Raw genomic sequence first — 19,841 nt, forward strand, 5'->3', positions numbered from 1 at the left:
GAAATATTTTAGAGCTTTCTCTGTAGTTGTCTAACTGAAACAAACGTGTGTCAGTCTGATCACAAATAACAAAAAGGAGGAGATATGGCTCTGATGGCAGCGAGAGGTTTAGATTTAAGAGCATAACATGTAAGAAAGGTAACATAATGGTTTTAAACTTAATGTATTTAAAAAAGAAAAAAAGGGAAAATAACTATTTTAAATTGAGTCTAACAAAATGACAGCACTTTCCCAGTTTCATCATCTCGACATTATGGTATTTTTTTTTTTTTTTTTTTTTTTGCTTTCATAAGAACACAATACTTTTCTACAGTACAGCTCCTCATTTGCTTCCTGCATGCTTGAAATAATGTTTTATGGTGCTTCACTAAACATTATCAAATGTCCGAAAATTGGGCTTAAAACCTACGTTATAAATCTGACGAGGTTTGATGTCACTCGTGGGTAATTCCACCATATGCTCACATACACACACACAGGATGCACAGGACTTCTCGGACACACGAGTCTGCGATTCTGCGTCGCTCTTCAGAAGTTTTTCCATCGGATGGAGGAGAGGATGGTGTGGATGAAGTAGTGGAGTGTGGCCAAAAAGGCAAACACCTGAAACACACAAGTAAACACACAAGACAGACTTAAATCTACTTTTTGTAGATGTTGTTGTTTGTTGAGGATCAGCCTGTTGTGTGAATAGTTATTTGCTGCGTTGCCAACTATTTTAGGGATATAAGGTGTTTTGCTGTCTTGTTGAGAGTTAGATGAGAGGAGATATACGACTCTCATGCTTGCACAATAAATATCAAGTAGTTGAATTTAGCTTATAGCACAAAGACTGGAGACAGCTGTCCTGGATCTGTCAAAGGTGACAAAATCTGTCCTCCAAGGCCTCTAAAGTTCACTTTGATTTGATTTTCTCAGCCTTGCTCATAGAGTCATACACTTTCTTAAGATTAAACAAACAGGATATAACATGTTGTAGTGCAGTAGTTCCCAACTGGTGCAGCCACAGGTTCCAAATGACCACATATTACTTTTTTGGATAAAATTTAAATAACATGTGGGCTTAAAACACATGAAATGAAATATACTGCAAAAAACAACATGCAATTAGTTAAAACTAGGGGCATTTCTAGGATTTGAGGACATTGGTGGCTTAGCAGGGACCCCTGTAGGAAAACAAATTTGCAACATTTTTTAAGCCTTCCAAACCAGGGTTTGAGGAAAGATGAAAAACCCTCTGGCTCCAGAAATGTAAAGATATGATAGCTTTTAGTCGTGTTTTTCAGTGAATACAGTGCAAATTGTTGATACTCTGTCCTAAAATCAGTTCTCACCACAGCAGCGATGTCGATCTGGTAGGTTTTGAATACGTCTTCTTTATTCTGAATGGTGATGTACGCCAAATCCACCCCTGCACTGAGGTAGAAGAACGCTGCCAGGCCGTGGTAAGCAAAGTCCTGAACACACACAAATGAAATAATATTACAACGTGGCCACAGCGCATCACTTTTATATCTTTCTCTCATTCTGATCTGATTCTGTCTCTCAGGTCTTACAGCAGCAGCCCAGCCAGAGCTGTTCTTATGACCGCCAGCAGCAAAGATGATCATCCACAGGAAGGTCATGACGAAGCAGAAGACGGAGACAAACATCACCCAGCCCAGAGGGTTTGGAGGGTCTACGTGGGTCGATGCCACCAGGATCCACACCAGGCCTCCAAACACCTGCAAAGACAGAAAAAACAGGTGGGTGGTTGGTATTGTGTTTTTTTGTTTGTTTGCTTTTTTTTTAGCGTTCCCTTTGATACTTGAGAAAATTGGCGTGATTTGGTTAAAAAACATGAGAAAAAAGGCAAGGAGCAAATAAAGAGGAAATTATCTAAAACTGGTAAGAAATTAATTTTTTTTAAGTACAAGAAATTTATCTGAAAATTAGTTCATAAAGCAAACAGGCAAAAAGCCCTTAAAAGTATATCATTCTGTAACATAATTTTAAATATGTAATTATAACAATTATGAATGTAGTCTCCTGAGCATTTTTCCTTTTTCCCTGGTCATTTTCCCCTATCTTTCTTAAAAATGATTATCTAAATCTACTAATTCCTTGCAATTTGTGGAAACTCTCATTCAAAAGTTGCTCATTGTCTTTTCCCCATATTTCTGAAAGAAATAACAACAATGTGCTCAGGGCTCAAAGGTTTAAATACATGTGCATGGCATTTGAAAGCAGCACATGGAAAGTATTTGCTGCTTTTAAAGGGTTAAACTGACATTAATGTGATATGCATGAATGTCTGAACAAAATTTCATGCCCAGGCTTAAATATTGTTGCAGAGTTCAAATGCATGCGCTTGCTCAAGTACACTGATATTAAGATGTGTTTGGTTTAAGTGAAAATGCTTGTGTTGGGGAAGTTCTGAGTATAGGAATGATTAAATGAGACTTGATTATGCGTCTGTTAACTCTAATTCAGCGTTTCTCAAACCCCCTCTCCAGTACCACCTGTCCTGCATGTTTTAGATCTCTCCCTGCTGCAGAACAGCTAAATTAAATGATCAGCTGTCATCAAGCAGCTTCAAGAGTTCATAACGAGCTGCTCATTTGAATCAGCTGTGTCGGAGCAGGAGAGATCTAAAACAAGTGGTACTTGAGGAGACGTTTGGGAAACTCTAATTCCTCAAGAATGTTTGCCATTTTTGGATTATTTGCTCTCTGTGGAGGCATGCAACAAAAACCTTTTCTTCACAAGTTCAACGTAACAAGTGCTGAGCAACTGATATGCAAATGATTATTTTGTGAGTGAAGTATTCCTTCAGTGCTCCTTTCTTCAAAACCTCTTTTCAGCTCCTCCATCTGTGTCCCTTATTGTCCATCTTTAATCTCTTCTTTTCAGTGTCACACTGTGACAGTGACAACAGCAAGTCATTGAATCCTGTTCTCAGGCTGACATGACTAAAATTAATGTTTTTTTGCACTGGAGTAATTCCCTGAAGACATAAAATCCTACCACCAACAGAAATGTATTTTGATACTTTAGGTTTCTGCTCCTACGGCTGGTTATTTTACCCAAAATGACCTGTGACCTACATCTTTCTGTCTAACTGAGACAAGTTGCGACACCTTTTTGGTTTCTCTGTTAAAGCCACCTTAGTAATGACAATTAGAAGCTGAAAGGAAAGACAGAGCCTACATAAGCAAATGAAAATAGCGATGATCTTATTCTTCCGAAACCCGTTTTTCCTTCATGAAAACTGATCCAAATGTGTCTCCTTTTGCTGTTTCGTATCCTTCAGTGCCATTATTTTGACCTGGACAGTGCTTTGTGAGGCCATCTGTGTTATTGATGAAACATTACATGGCTGCTGGCGGATATACACGGCTACACATGGATCAGAAGTTACAGGCTAAAAGTGCATTTTAACCCTTTCTTTTAAACATTAATTCTAAGATTGTTTCTTTTGTCACCTTTTAGTTTCTTGCAAATTGCTCATTGCCTTTTCCCGTGCTTTTAAAAGAATTAAACCTTTTTGCTTCAAGGTTTCAAAGGTTTTAAATACTAACGAAGAATATGTAACAGTCTATAAAAGCACAGATCTAAAGTCAATCAAAACTGCAAAATGTAAAAAAAAAAAATAAACAAGTAATATATATAGATATATATAAATTAAAAGTCAGATGAGAACATAATAAAACTGAGTGTCTGAATAACAAATGAACAGAATCAGAAGTCACATCCCTCTAAATGCTGAATAAACAAACGCCTCCTGACTTTCTTCATGTCCCTTGATACAGGATGGGTGGTGTTTGGTTTGCCAGGTTAGCTCAGATAGCGTGTTAACCACATCCGTATAGTCGAAACTCTGGAATTCAAAGTGTTACATTATGTAATACAACTTGACTGATTATATGCGCGTCCAAAAGTGAATGCACATATTAAGGGTACTGCAGCTTTGTGTCAATTTAACCACAAGTTATGCAGAATCAACTGTTGCAAACATAACAATAAGTACCAACTGTTATGTCAAGTCTTGCCTCTCACAAAAAGCTTATTACACTTTCTCTGCATGGTGACAGGATATAGTCACTAGAATAACTTTCCTCAGTCATTTTAAAGGTCTAAGAGCAGAAGTTTTACTGCTGCTTGATATTAGGTTGATATTAGGAGGAAAAAGTGCATTCCTCTCTCAAACGTAACTGAACGTTTAAACAAAATAAAAAAGGAATAATATTTCAGTCTTACAACCTTTGGAAAAAAGACCAACAACTGGATCACAAGCAGTACGCAATTCAAAAGGTGATTTGCAAAATACATCCAGACGTCTATGTCAACACCAAATTTTGAGATAATGTAACTATTTTGAACTGCAATTCAGTCACAATAGTTCAATGTGCCGTTGGAACATTTTGTCTTTGACCTGCAAGTCAACAAAACAATGCTAATCAAAATCTCAAACATTCAGCACATGTGCACTGAATTAGTTTTAATTAGCCAACCAACTTTGGCAAATAAGGGAGAGGAAAAAGAGAAGGAAAAACAGAAAATTCATCTGGTAGACTACAAAAAGGACAAATGTTTGGAGTGCAGTTTCTCAGTTCATTAAACACCTCATCACCGTAAACTGTAACCAAATATAAATGCATGTCAGGGTCATTAAAAGTCAGATCACTGTGCTCGGTTCAATCCATGTGTGATAATAAAAGTACAGAAAAATATTGTATGGCTGACTTTTTTAGCATCAGATCAGTGCAGTCTACAGATTCTCAATGCATTTAACACTCATGTCTTGATTTTCTCAAGACAATGTTGCACCATCAAAGCAAAATTATTTAACATTTTTCCCAGTTTATCACTCGTCACCATTTTAGTCAACTCCGGTTGTTTGTGAATATGGTTCATAAAAAAAATAAATAACAAAAATTAAAAAAAATAAAAATTAGAATGAGATTGCATACATTGCTTATCATTAACTGGCATAATTTAAAACCAAAAATCATCATTATAGTGTCAGACTTTCTCCTCTCCTTCTTAGTTTTAGTTAAGACGATCGACATTAATAGTTTAAAATTGCATTTTCATACAGTCTGTTTCAACTGGAAGAACTGAACAGTCAAAGGAAATTTTTGGTGAAGTTAAACTGCCATGATGCTCTTAAAAAAGGCATTCGATCAGTGCCCAGCAGCAGAGAAGCAAGAAATCTGTACTAATGTTCATATTTCAAGACTTAACATATGCAGATGCACATTAGAATAACATCTGCAGAAGAAGCAGGGCGTTAGAAACGTTGAACCTGCATTCTCATCACAACCCTTCCCTTGATAAATAAAAGCTAAAATAAACAACCTAATTAAATGTCGGAGCGCTTATCAGACAAATAAACCGAAACACTTCCTCGGTGCATTTTGGTCATTTGAGCAGTTTCTATCTTTTGTCATTATTGAGGGAGAAGAAGAGCTGACCGCATTCCTTCTTAGATTAGTAGCACAAATACAATATGAGCGAAATGTGAGCTGTGAAAAGACGAATGAAGGCGCTCCTCCCATGTGAGGAAGACATTTCCCCATCGTCTGCACATTTTTTTTCTCTTTTATAAAAAGAGTTAAAAATCAATCAACAATCGTTATTATTTGAAGATTTATCACCACAAAATTAAAATAAATTATGGTTTGTTTTTTTTCAAAGTGCAAACTTTGATCGTGAAGTTATCGAATCGGGAGTTATAACAGAAAAATTCATACTAAAATGTGGACTAATTTAAAAAAAATCATGCATTTTGTTTGTCTGTGAACTGCAAAATGTGCAGCTGAGGCCCCAAACAGTGACTCTGTGTCCACCAATAGCCTTTTGTCCCTTAATTCATTTAAATTTTATGAATTATATTTATTATATGAATTATATGCATAAGGATGGATGACCTTTGAGATATATATTGTTTGGAAAAAAATTTAAATAGTTTCCATGAAAAGAATTCATGACCATTAGTTACAATATTTGTTGCATAAAAATACATTGAAATTAAATCAGTTTAATTTAAAAAAAAAAAGGAAATCAAAAAACTGATGAAACAAATAAATAAAAATCCTTCGTACTGCTTTCAAGGTCAGCTGCTTTGTCCTCTATCATTATCCACTCACCAGCTCAGGCAGGTAAAATATATCCGGGGCCGTGGTGCAGATCTCCAGTCCGCTGGGCAGGCTCCCCATAGGCTGAGCAGTAGTTGCAGCCATCACTGCCTGTTCCTTCTCCGGTGCCGAGTCTACAGCGAGCGTCCTGCCCTCACCTCTCAACTAACGGAGCAGCAGTAGGTGTTACTGACCCTTATAGGAAAGCTAAGTTAGCTGACAAACCCGTTCTGCTCCCGTCTCACAACACTGGCACAAACCAGACACACCCTCCGTCTGACAGCACCCTGGGCTACCGGGTGTTTCATGTGAGCTGGTGACCTGCGAAAGGATTTTAAAACTACCAGAGGAGGAATTTTGTGTCCCGGGGGGCCACAGTGAAACCCGTGCAGCTGAAATATCTTCATTGTTCCTGCTGAGTAAAGAAACAGCTCAGTGAGTTTGAGCTCTGACTTTATGACCCTTACATTGTGTTAGCTGAGCGCCTGCAGACTGTATTTGTAATGTACACAGGAGTTTCTTTTCAAAATATAGATGCTCATAAATGGGTTTTATGGATCTCAGATACTTACACAGATTTAATTTAAATCTGCACTTATTATCGATATTTTTATGTTAATAGATCAGATGATTGTGTACAGTATGAAAGAGGTCACTCCAGGTCACAAGCCCACAGAAAAACACAAGTGTCATCTGACTCTGCAGCCCCCTCAGCTCTGGAGGTGTTTTAGGGTTCTAGCATCAAACTTTTGTCCTTTCGCGCAAACGACAACAGCATTTTGGGGCCTTGAAAATGCAAACTTACTATGCAAAATTACACCCACCAACTACCAGCCTGGCATGCGTACTGCATGCTGATTTCCAGGCATGCGTGTGTTGCATCAACATAGTCACTAGAAAAAACGCTGACATTTTACATTTCTGCAAACCACAGATATTTTACGTTTGCATGTTACTTTATCTTGGATTCATGGAAACCTTTATTTCAACAATGCTGTAGTTAATACACGGTTAGGTTTAGGCACACAAACCACTCAATTATGGTTAGTAAAAGATTATGTTTTGGCTTAAAATATCATTTTTGGGGGACACAATTCACATTAAAAAAGCAGCATAATTTAAGAAAAAACAATTGATACTAAAACTTTTCGTGGAACTATCTCTGCTGACTGTTTTCTACAAAATACCCACATTTGGAGCCTAAAAAGCATGCTAAAACATAACTGTTTTTGTCTTTTGTTGGTCTGGAACAGTGGTCTGAAGTAGTCTACAGCTGAGCAGGTAACACCATCCTTTCCTTTCCAGATGACAAAGTCAGATTACATATTATACAATTTCAGAAACGTTGATTTGCATGCAAAGGTTACCTATTCATGGATTGCAAAAAATGTACAATGCTGATATTTTTCTCCAGCGACTGGGCGAAACCTGATGCACAAACTGCATGCAAGCTTAATCTACAAAATAAGCAAAAAATGAAGAAACAGGCAAGACGCAGCATTTCTTTGCAAGACTGTATTGCTTTGGACCACAGTATGAGAACAACAAACATTTTTTAATAAGGCAAAAATCCAGACACAAAATGCAGTAAAATTTAAAAGGCTGTTTACATACTGAGGTGGTTAAAGTACTGACGATTTTTTTATAATTGTGCAGCTAATATATCACTTTTTCAGACACAGGTTAATACATGATAAATGCAGACTGGAAACCTGAAAATGTTCAGACACATTAACTCAGAGAACTTATGCCCTGAGGCTACAGCGTGTGATACTAACACCACTTACCTGACAGTACAATGCAGGTAAGTCAGGGCAAAAACAGGGAGGAGGAGAAGACAATAAACCACTCTGTATGTTCGTCAACTTTCATTATATTTGGTTTTATTGTCAGTTATCTTGTAGACTTTGTTTTCAGGGTTTTCTGTTTGTGTTTTTTTTTCTTTTTGCATGTTCATGTTTAGTCTGTTTCCTGTTTTATTTTGTGGGTTCACTCCTCATGTGTAACGGCTGGTTTTACTTTGTTTCCTTGTGTGTTTTCCTGCTAAAGTGATTGTCTGCCCCGCCCTGATTTGTTTCACCCGTTCATCATTATCTCCCTGCTCTCCTTGTTTATTTAGTCCTTGTGCTCCTCTTGTCTTTTCTGAGTCCTTGTGATTCCCTTCATGTTCTTCAAACAGTGGTTTGTTTGTAGTTTGGCTTCGTGTTTTTCTTTAGTACTTTATTTCTCGTCTGTCTGCTCCCTCTAGGTTTTTTTCTGCGATTTTTCCAGCTTCTTGTTGAGTGTTGAATACTCGTGAACTTTTATGAAACATGCCAGTAACCCCTCATTGTGCTTGTTAAAAGGAGGGATACAAGTGTCTCTGGCTCAGTCTACTGATGCATTTTCTGGAGTCTGAAATTAAGACTTTAAAATCGGAATTGAGAATTTAAAATAAAATGACTGTTAAACAGTAAAAAAATACAGTTTCATACATATCCATAATAAAATAAAAAAAACAAACATATATAAAAATGTAACATGTTACATGAGTATTACAGAATACATGAGTGTAACATGGGAGACAACTCTTTTAAAGGCTGAAACTTCCTGTGTTGCAAAATGATAAACAGGTGAAAATGACAAGTTAACTGTATTGTCACACAATCTTTTTATGGTAATGAAAGGTGTGAAACTGCTGTCTTAATAACACACAATCTGTGTTTCAGAATCAGCGCTAATCCCAAGACATCCAATGAACACAAAAGACAAAATGTTTCAATTAATTTATTTCACATCCCCAAAACACCTGTGAAGTGAAATTATCTAAACATTAACATCCTCAAATTTTGGAAGTTCTCATAAAAATGCAACAGAAATAAAATAAAATAGAATAAATCATATGGAAACATCCATTTATAACATGCATCAAAACTGACCGTTTTAAAAAAGAAAAAAACTTTATTAAAAAATAAAGATAAAATTTAAAAAATGTGTGATGATCAAGAGGGAGAATCATTTATTCATTGACATTTATCCATTTATTTTTTTGTTCATCGTAAACTTTGAGAAAACATACAGGACATAAAGGGCATTCCTCTCTTCAGTCAAGTCTTTTAGATACTCAAGGTTTCAGTTTTTTATCGGCACAAGATTTATTAGCAATTTAAATGTACTGTGCTACTCTAACACTAAGCTCTGCTGCTGAAAATTTTGAACAATTTTAAGTAAAATGCTTCAGTGTTACTTTTATTTGAAGAAATGTTGGAGCCGAACCTCTGGCGCTGTAATATTGTGACAAATTTTGGGATCATCGGTTATTTTACCTATATAGCAAAGTCAACAATGACCAATGACATTTTAATTAAACTCTGCTGAGTGATGTCCGGACACAGATCAGGTTCTGTAGTTTTACATCTAACAAATAAATAATTATTTCTTGTTCCCTTTAGATGTTAAATTTGGACACAAAATGAAACGAACACCACAGGCTTTTAGCACACTTCATTTACCAGCTGTTTCAGTTTGAGTGAGGTCTCTCATTAGACAGTTTAAAGGGGCAGTCCACGGATTTTACACACAGTCTAAGAAAGCAACCTCTGATAATGTCACTAAGGGATGAAAAGACTTAAAATGTATAAAAGAAAGACTGCACTATAATCTGCACAAACTATGGACATGGAATTTACCAGGGAGGGGTGTTGAGCTGCATTATGGGAAGTGTAGTACCCAGTGTTCCAATAATACTGTGTACTACACATAATGTTGGAGGCCTTGACTCAGAAATACAGTAGAGGTGAATGTAACTTGGTGGTAGCAGCACTGGAAATGTATCTTTAAAAGCTGTGAAAAACTTTTATTGTACTTACTTTCTACCTCAAGAATACTCAGAATGTCCAGAGTTAAGTTAAGAAATATTATTATTTTTCGGTATGAATTTGAATGAACTGATCCTTTTAAAGTGTTTTTCTTATTTGATGAAAAAAATACAGTGCATCAAAAAAAAATGTCCTCATAAAAAAATCTTACAATATCTGAATGTCATACTTGCTCCAAGATATATAATTAGATTTGTGGTTAAATTAGTTATTTACACTCATTAACCTTCTCTATACTGTATTAATTATACAATTATTTATGAAAACATATTTTAACTTGAACAGACTCATTTAACTTCTGACCAAACCTCTGCCTCTCTTTGATTAAGAAATGGTCAATAGTGGGGTAACACGTGACATTTATCAGTTAACCTGCTTGTTTTTCCCGCTTATTCATTCATTTGATGTTTTGGCACTTTGGATTAAAAGTAAGTTCTTCTTGCTAACATGAAAATAGAAAAAATAAAAATTAAAATAAAAAAATTCAATCGTGTTTCGTTGGTTATTTGGTTCTTCTGTTGGGCTTCTTGTACTTAGTTTGTGTTTTGTTTTATTAGGACCTCTTCCATCGGATGGCAGAGAAAATGGCATGGAGGAAGTAGAGAAGAGTGGCAATGTAGGACATCACCTGAAAACACACACGCACACACACATGGTGGCACAGATGTTAACACACTGATTTAAATGACACAGGGATGCAATCTGATTTGTATACACAGAGACGATTGCATTAAAGCTGCAAGGTGAGATTGTATCTTATTCATTAAAAATTGATGCTCTGCAGCCAAATGTTATTCAGACTCACAGAACTTTATTAAAAATTCTACCTGAGATCTCACAACATCCAAAGGTGCCAAATTTTGTCAAGTTGAACTAAAAAAAAATGTATAAAATGACAAAACTATGCAGATAAAATGTCCCGTGGATTATTTCCAGTTTGACTGAATGATGACGTGAATGATGACAAAAAGATAATTTATTGTATATATGACGATGGTGATAAAACCTTAAATCTACTTAATGACAAGTAAAAGAGGAAACTGTAGTTACATAAATAATTTAAAAAATACTTTGTATAGAAAAAAATAACAGGAACTTAATTATTTATATTTCATATTTTCTCTGACTGAATTTTAGAGTGTCGTCTTGAATGAGGTACAGTGTATCAAACATTAAAATATAGCAAAAGTTAGGATGTTTACGTGTGTGTGTTTGACATACCACTGCAGCAATGTCCAGTCGGTAGATTTTGAGATTGTCAGGATCAATTAACAACGTCAAATCCGGAAAACCGGACACAATTGTCAAACCCCAGCCTTTCAGGACGGTGATGTAAGCCAGATCCACCGACGCACTGAGGTAGAAAACCACGGCCACAAAATGATAACCCACATCCTGAAAGGACACAGAGGAAGGGAAGAGAAGTGAGAAGTTAATGAAGGAAGTAGGCAGCAATAGGAAAAAAGTCTGCACTACACGCCAAAAAGTATGTGGACACCCCTGTGTGTTGTAGTATTTTTAATGTTACAGCACAGAAATATATTTTAAACTGAAAACTCTGCTTCCAACTTTGCGGGAACAGTTTGGGGAAGACATCTTACTTCCCAGTGCTCACATACTTTTGACCATCCACATACTTTTGGCCATCTATCTATCCACAGTTAACCATGTATCCAAATAAGCCAATCAGCAGGAGGTGGTGGGCGTGTCTAACCAGGGAGGGCCAGATGCTGCTCTGATTGGCTCCGCAGAGGAAGATGAAAAACCAAAGTGTCGTGAATACGAAGCAGAAGACGGACACGAACATCACCCAGCCCAGCGGGTTGTCTGGAAAGACCCGAGTGGACGCCACCAGGATCCAAACCAAACCTCCGAACACCTGCAGGGTGACACAGATCAGGGAGGGGGAGATGGGTGAGGGGTGAGGGGAAAAAATGATTCAGGGAGAAAGACAGAGATTAAATTATGTTTTTGTTCGCTACAATGTTGAAATAAATTTAATCAAATGGTCAGCGATGATGAACAATAAGCAGTTTCCTAGAATCCTGGAAGTGCATGTTTTTACTTTGTCAGCATTGTTATTATTGAAAAGTTTACTGAAAACTACTGAAACTAAATCATTTCCTATCTGCACTTTTGTTTTTTTGCTAGCATTTAATTTCATATCGGGTATAAGGTCTAAACAGTTTCTGTCTACATAGACTGACCTACAGTAGTTACAAAAGTTATTCATAACCATTATAAAACAATATTTTAGTTTAAGGGGGGTGGACTAGTGCAGCAACAAGTCTGGGACAAAATCATTTTGTAATTTAGAGCTTCAATCTGTTTTTTCAATCATTTTATTTATTAAGCCAATTATCACAAATCACAATTTACCTCAGGGGGCTTTACAGCATACGACATCCCTCTGTCCCAAAAAAAACCTTAAATGGAGGGAAAAAAGTGGTACAAATCTTCTTTGTAGCACCCATGTTGTTTCCACATTATGACCTAAAGCTCATGAATACACTAATGTGTGAAGAATGACCTCCGAACTCGGGAAATGGGACCGTCTGAGGATTATGTGACTGCAGCATATATCTGTAAAAATTCACATTTTGCAGCACATGCTCTAAATTCATTGTCTTTTTTTTCGACTGTAGAAAGCTCCCTCAGTTCTTCATGTGTAAATATGTAAAATTGGTGATGCTCCTTCACAATAAGGGTTGGGATGTGGGTTGGGCTTAAGGACTATAATTCGAAAACACACCACACACACACACACAAACATAATGTTGTCACTCTTGGGTGTATTTTCACAGTCTTTCTTTCTCCTCCTTTAACAAACATTCTGCTTGAAAGAGTCTTTGGCATTTAGATAGAGCATGAACCTCCACCATTTATTTCGTGATAACAGGCACTTTGAAATGTTTCTGTAGATACTGTGTACAGGAAAACCATTTTTCTTTTTAGTGTCCTTTAATTGTTGTTGTGCAATAAGACTTTATGCTTGGCGTGTGATACTGAGACACTTGAATAGAACAGCGTTATTCTAAATGTTGACAAGTTCACTGCAGTGGAAAAGGTCTTTTGTGACTTAACTTTGATTTTCTCCAGCTGAGCAGTTGAGGGTTGAACACACACCCCACAGGTGTTTCTGCAGCTCAATCAATCACCATGAAGCCGTTAAGTATCAGGTGTGCAGGAGCTGAGCTGCAGCAAACACTTTCAGAGGTGCATTCAGCTCTCAACAAGCAGCTTTCTAGAGGGAACATTTCTGACAATTGCAGCAACAAATAAACTCCTTTGCTTCTCAGGTTAGGGACTAACACATGTAGAGAATATACCTGCCATCACAGCTCTCTCGTGGAGAGAAATCCTTCACATTTACTCAGGGAAACAAGACAAAAGGCCCCTTCCCCTTACGATTTTACACGTCATGTTACGCAGTGATTTTTTGGTGCAGTTTCAACAGGAATAATCAGGTTTCTAACAGCTATTTATCTGAATTAATGAAATTTAAACATGCTTGTTGTGTGTTAAAATGTTAAGAACTGGTTTTATGGTTAGTTTGATATCTTTTGTGGAAGCATAAGACATGCTTAAACCTTCTAATGCCTATAGACAACAAAATTGCTTGAGCTTATTCTTTCAGTCAGTATCAAGTGTCAGAAAACATATCTTTCTTTCTGCTGCAACTCACAGGCATGCTTTGTGTGGGCATCCCATATCTGACATTTAAAAAAAATGCCCAGTGAAAACAAAGACCCCGAAGTCAACCAGGGGATTTTATTTTATTTTATTTTATTTTATTTTATTTTATTTTATTTTATTTTTATTCACCTTTCTTTTTAAAAAATTTAATTAAATGTTATTTTTTTATTTTACAATGTGAAGTTCCATGTGAAGTTTGGTGCAAATACGCCTTTTTATTAGCGAGTTATGTCCTGGGCATTATTTTGGATAGTAAACAATGTGTGGTGTGTAGGGTAGCAGGGCAGATGGGGCAATCTCATCATCTAAACTGAAAGTTGAAAAAAAAACAAAATTAAAGACTAACTTATGGGATTACTCCACCTGTGATGCACAGATCTGTGACTTGAAATGAATGAGGGCCAGGGGCGTAAAGTGGGGTGGCTAATGGCCCTCTCATACCCCTTAGCACCACAAATCAGCTCTGATTGTTGTAAATTTAAATCGCCTACAAAGCAGGGAATCTCACTGTTCAGACACAATTTCAAGCTTGTGTCTATCGTAAATGTTGAAGTTATTTAGATTTTTTTTGTTGAACATGTCCAGCAAAGCATCAGTGCCAGGCTTGTTTTTTTTAAATGTTGCTCCTTTCAGCCATCGCTTTGGAAAGCTGCATTTTTAAAATCTATGTGCACTCTTAAAATCTATCTGTCAGGTAAAAGTCAAGAGAAAGACAACATGCCCATTTTTTCTTGGTAAATTGTCTCACAAACACAGTGAAACCAGGTGTCACTCAGCTGTGTAAACACAGCTAGTTCAAAGTCAGGAGAGTCTATTCATAATGTAGCCACTATGATTTTTTTTTTTTTTTGCTCAGCAATGAAAATTCAATGTGACCACACAAAAAGAATGCAACCCGCCCATATTGAAACAATACACCTGCAGGTAGTTCAAATATTTCTCCACCATGATACATTCATTGAACTCTATAAACAGTGACTTTTACATCAAATGTCCCCTTTAAAAAGGCTTTTTTCCCTCTTTGCATGTCAACCTTGTGATATGCAATGTTTTTTTTATTCTAGAAAATTTTCAACCTTTGATAAGAAATTCAAATCAAGTACGTTTTGTGGGTTCAAACAAAGTTTGTGCATTAAAATGAAGGGTAAAATGGTTTGTGGAGGTTATGTGCTGAAGGAGAAACAACTTTGTTCCCACACCTAAAACAGGTACAGGATCATGTATGTTTCTTCTCCTCACACAGCCTTTTTATATTTGTATATTATCTAACACTTATAATTATATTGCATTTGTAATGACCTATATTTCTTTTATTTTTATTTCATTCTACTTCTTTTTCTGCATTTTAATTTGTAATTTCTAATTTGTAGGGATATTTTTTACTCTCAAAAAACTGATTAAGAGGCTCTTAAAATGAGAAATTCAAAGTTTTCTACATTCTCAGTCGTTTCGTTACAGCAGGTCAAACTGTTGATATCCATTGAGTAACAAACCTGTTCAAATGTACCTGCCTCAGCCTGTCAGCTATTTCTTTCACTACATAACAAGTCCCGTCATTTGCATGACTCTCATTTTAAATTCCAACCTTTGATGGGGGAAAGCCACATTAGTCAAATACCCGAGCACAGCACGTTGGGAAAGTGAGATACAGAGGTGAGCAAACAGTTCATCACTGTGGAAACACGGCATTACTTAATACAAACACAACTTTGAGCTATCACATGTAGTGTATCAGCAAATATTGTGTAAGCCTTATCTGTACTACTCCATATCAGAAAAATCTTTCCCCATACAAGAGGAGCATTATCCATAGATTCAAATGCCATTCCAGGTAAAAGGGCATTGGCCTGCAGCCCATTTAAGGTCCACTCAAAATCGATCTTTCAAGCATCAGATATCTCCGCCAGGTGGTTCTAAGCTGCTGGATGGGGTTTGTTTAGGTATTAAAAAAAGAAGTGTTTGTATTACTATGAGTTGCCATCGGAGTTAATTAACTGTTTCTAGCTGACTATAGCCGCCGTCCCCCACCCAGAGCCTCTCAGAGCACCATAATCCCAGTGCTTTCTCATCCCAAATCATCACAAACTGTTTTTTTACAGTGGACTTCTGTGTCTATGTCTTATGCTCTAGGTATCCTTCTGCATCTGCTGTTGACATTCTGGGACGCTGTAACCAACGCTGGGATGTCAATAACAGCACATGGTGGAACTATGCTACAAAAACAAGTGGTTATCACCCTAACTCGTCACATGTACCCACTTTGTTAGAGGACTTCCGTGTCTATATATCACGAGTTAGGTATCCTTCTGCATCTGATATTGACGTTCCGCGATTCTGCTACCAAGATGTCAACAAATGCACATGGTGGGATTACACTGCTTGTGGTTATGTTTAGGCAACAACTGCACATGATAACCAACACCGGGACGTCAACAAAAGCATGCTTGCACAGATGGTTAGGTTTAGGGGAAGGAAAGCAAACACCAAGCTCACGTATCAAAGTCCCGGGTTGGTTCCTCCCATGCATCCTAAAGGCTCCCTTGTGTTCCTTATATTACGTTGTTACCAGCAGCATTTCAGCCTGACGCTGTCCTGTTGCGTTTCATGCGCACATGCCATGTTCTCAAGTGGTGCCACTCGTGTGTGTTTCAGGCGGACGCGGCACACACCGGGCCCTGTTCTGATCGGGCACATTCTCACCTGGTGCAGTCGAGTGGTGTTTCATGTGCCTTTTGGCGTTGTGCTTTCAGGCCAAAAGCACTGACAAAGCTATTTTACGAGTTTGGAATGAGACAGAGTTGAATGGTTAGGGGTACAACAAAAAACACCACATTCACACAGGAAGCGAGCACCAGACTCCTAAATAAATGTGTGTTAGTTGGATCCATTCAACTCCCCTCCCACCTGCCAATGATGATCATCATGATGTTACTGGCAGCATTTCAACCTGATGCGACAGTTTTCGTCCAGCCACGTTCTCAACTGATGCTGGTCAAAGGTGTATCAAGCTGCTGCAGCAGGTGCCTTCTGGCTGTCCAGCAGCGTATCATAACACCACAACTGATTCTGTCCAGCTGCGTCCTCAGCTGATGCCACCTGGAGGCGTATCATACAGCTGCAAAGGTGACTTTTGGCGGCCGTCCGCAAAAGCAACGGTATTTGACGACTTCAGAATGAGAACAGGCTGTTAATGCTAACGAGGCAGTTGTATCCAAACTTCAGCAGCCTTTTATGACCTCAGCTCATTTTGAAATATTTGTTTTAAATTACTGCCAACTGAAACTGCGCTCTGTGTGTAGCCTACACATTGTTACATTATTTGCAGTCTTGTTCATTTCATTCATTCATCCGTGTAACACACAGGTGAAAAAAGTGTTGTGAAATTTTGTGATTGCTAAGGGCAGAGGGTTTGGAAAAGCATTGCCACATTTTTATCAACATACTGTCTTTTTTAATTTTTAATTTTGTTTGAAACTTCACCATCATTAAATTCCAGTGTAAACAACACTTGACAGTAGCCAAAAAAGCCACCGAGCGAACACATCTGTCAGTTACCTTACCTGCCCTTTCTATATCCATGACGGTTTAGAGGCACAATGCCAAATCTGACCAGCGTAGTTAACATCACCAGTACATATCCACACCTGTGCAGCAGGTTATTTCATGAAAAGGTGCGCTGGCTGGCAGCCAGAAAAAAGACGCAAGCCAGCAAGTAAACCTTGATGGTTGGTTTAGATTTACACCTCCTGCAACTAAAGCCGTTTTTCCACCTTTGTCACACAGATTTAATCTTCAGTACAGAAACTGCAGTTTCTATAATAGTTTCTGAATCATTTCAACAGGAGCTATGTGTGTCAGGTTATATTTCTTTAATAAAATATTGACTTTTAATGGTGCCAATGTTGGAAATTGTCTCATATTCCACCTTAAGGACAGATGTGAGAGATAAGCAAAGAAATTTGAGATTTCAGTAGTTTCCAAGCAGCTCTGAGTGGACACTTTTCCCCTGAAGAGGAAAGTCTGTGCATCAATGCTCACAAGAGTAAAATTTAGTAAATGATACAAGTTTGATTGGAGAGCCAGATCTGGGTTATTAAAGATTGACACATTGATTGCAACCTCAATTCCCTCTCTCTCACCTTATTTTCTGTCCTATACAAACAACATAAAATGCCCCTAAAAAACTTTGGGTTTGGTATTTACAGTTAGCAATGACAAACTGAATTTCTGTTCACAAGGGGAATGAAGTTCCCAAATTGGATTGTGAAAAACTGATGGTTACTTTTGCAAGACTAAACAAGACAAAACAAAAAACACATTTATCATATGTAAAAAATATGTTAAATAAAATCATAAAAAGAGTTCAAAATGAGGGGTTGTTTTGTTATAAATTAAATTACCAAAAAGCTTTCCAAAGATTGTTAATTAGCCAACTGACAAAAATTAATAGCCATCTTTTTAAATTTTTTTATTTTTGGGGGTTGTATTTAATTATTTATTTATTTTTCTAGATTTCACTTTTACTCCAATATTTAAAGTCCGTTTTCCTGATTACTTACTTTTACTTAAGTAACTTTTCCAATGCAGGACTTTTATTAGTAACAGAGTATTTTCACAGTTTAAGTAAAGGATCTGCGTACTTCCTCCACCACTATTTATTATTCCAGCTATGACATCACAGACCTCCTCTTACAGCTGAAATAAAAAAATCTGCAGTTTTCAAATGTCGTGACATTTTCGCTTGATATTTTGCTTTTTGCTGCTTAAACCTGTTACAGTTGCTGTTTTCCCGTTGCTATGACATTATTTGCCGGAAACAGTTTGCCCCATGGGAACAACTGTCAGTGTAAATTTAACCGGTTGCCAAGTTTACTGAGTGACACAACTGGTAATTCTTTGCCAAAAATCATTAATAAAAAGAGATATGAGGCTCCAGCCTTCTTATTATTGTTGCATCAGCTCATCTGATCTTCACAGTTAGTTTGCTGGTCACTCTGTTGGCCCCGCTGATCAAACACTGATGCCCGCTGACCAACATAACAAGACGAGGCAGATTCCTATCTGAAATCGAGACTCGCCCCAATGGAGCAGTGATGGGGAGGAACAGAGAGTCAAGGAAACAAGATCATAATCTAAATGGTGCTGACCCGAGAGATTTAGAAATGATAGGGAAAAAAGTAGATGAAAGAAAGCGGATCTACGACTCACCAAATGGAAAGACTTAAAGGGATAATGTTTCAAACAGGAGAGAGGGGAAACAGGGACCCCCCAAAAAAACAGAAAAACGACAATGAAGACACTCACAAACTCAGGGATGAAGAAGACATCAGGAATGCTGGTAAAGATCCTGCCGCCTGTGGGCAGAACATCACCCGAGGTGGTGGAAGCCATAGTCCAAAACACTGTGTGTGTGTGTGTGTGTGTTTGTGTGTGAATGAGATGTGTTACCTGTTTTAATCTGCTTTTTAAAGGCCGTCTGTCTCTACCCCACCTCTCCCTCATCCCGCACCTCCCTCTGCCTCTCCTCCACCTACCCATCCATTCCTCTGGTTGAAACTACCAGTTTGACAGGTGCTTTTTGGCTTGTGTCTATGTAAATGGCAACCACCTGTTTACATGCACACAAAAAAGTGACCTTGAGGCAACTAATGCAGCATTCACAAGGGATACTGCAGGTGAACACCGTTCACTACAGCCATGGTTAACAAATACAATATGAAAAAATTTAATTTATTTTTATTTTGAAGTATGCTATATTAGTTTACTTCAATGAAATGTTTATTCTAGTTCCACATTAATTTCAATTACTTCTCTGTTTGGTTACCTTGCACAGCCGCTGGATCACACAAGAATCCTACATAACACAGACACACTTTAGTTTTTATTTCGACAGCAGTTTTATAGTGTAGCACCACACTGAAAAGCAGCTCCCAAACTAAATTAAAACAACAAAAGGTGAACAATATTTAATTATCTCTGTGTATCGAAGCTTGTGCTCCTGCAGCCTTAACATTAATTCACATTTATGTACGGAGGTGCATGTCTGAAAGGGGCTTAAAAGTCCTGTAATCGGTTAATATTATACAGTCATAATACATACATGACCTGCAAAAGTAACCATCCAGCAGCCCAAAACTTTTTGATCCAAGCCTGATATGTTTTTAGTCTA

General features: G+C 37.5%; 2 protein-coding genes across 2 annotated transcripts; both read right to left on the reverse strand.

Annotated features, from left to right (window-relative positions):
• Positions 1 to 163: 163 nt before the first annotated feature.
• malb (mal, T cell differentiation protein b) lies at positions 164 to 6,341 on the reverse strand. Its single transcript, XM_042502162.1, has 4 exons — positions 6,132 to 6,341; positions 1,557 to 1,724; positions 1,335 to 1,457; positions 164 to 603 (listed from the first exon to the last, which is right to left on the reverse strand). Exons 1-4 carry the CDS (start codon positions 6,222 to 6,224, stop codon positions 529 to 531), a joined length of 459 nt encoding a protein of 152 aa, XP_042358096.1. The 5' UTR covers positions 6,225 to 6,341; the 3' UTR covers positions 164 to 528.
• Positions 6,342 to 9,101: 2,760 nt separating this feature from the next.
• Positions 9,102 to 19,067, reverse strand: LOC121954573 (myelin and lymphocyte protein-like). Its single transcript, XM_042502160.1, has 4 exons — positions 18,977 to 19,067; positions 11,691 to 11,855; positions 11,198 to 11,371; positions 9,102 to 10,604 (listed from the first exon to the last, which is right to left on the reverse strand). The coding sequence occupies exons 1-4, from the start codon at positions 19,061 to 19,063 to the stop codon at positions 10,530 to 10,532; spliced, it is 501 nt and encodes a 166-aa protein (XP_042358094.1). The 5' UTR covers positions 19,064 to 19,067; the 3' UTR covers positions 9,102 to 10,529.
• Between the last annotated feature and the right edge of the window lie 774 nt (positions 19,068 to 19,841).

Source organism: Plectropomus leopardus, chromosome 15 (genome assembly GCF_008729295.1).
Source record: "Plectropomus leopardus isolate mb chromosome 15, YSFRI_Pleo_2.0, whole genome shotgun sequence".
In the NCBI taxonomy this organism is placed as follows: domain Eukaryota; kingdom Metazoa; phylum Chordata; class Actinopteri; order Perciformes; family Serranidae; genus Plectropomus; species Plectropomus leopardus.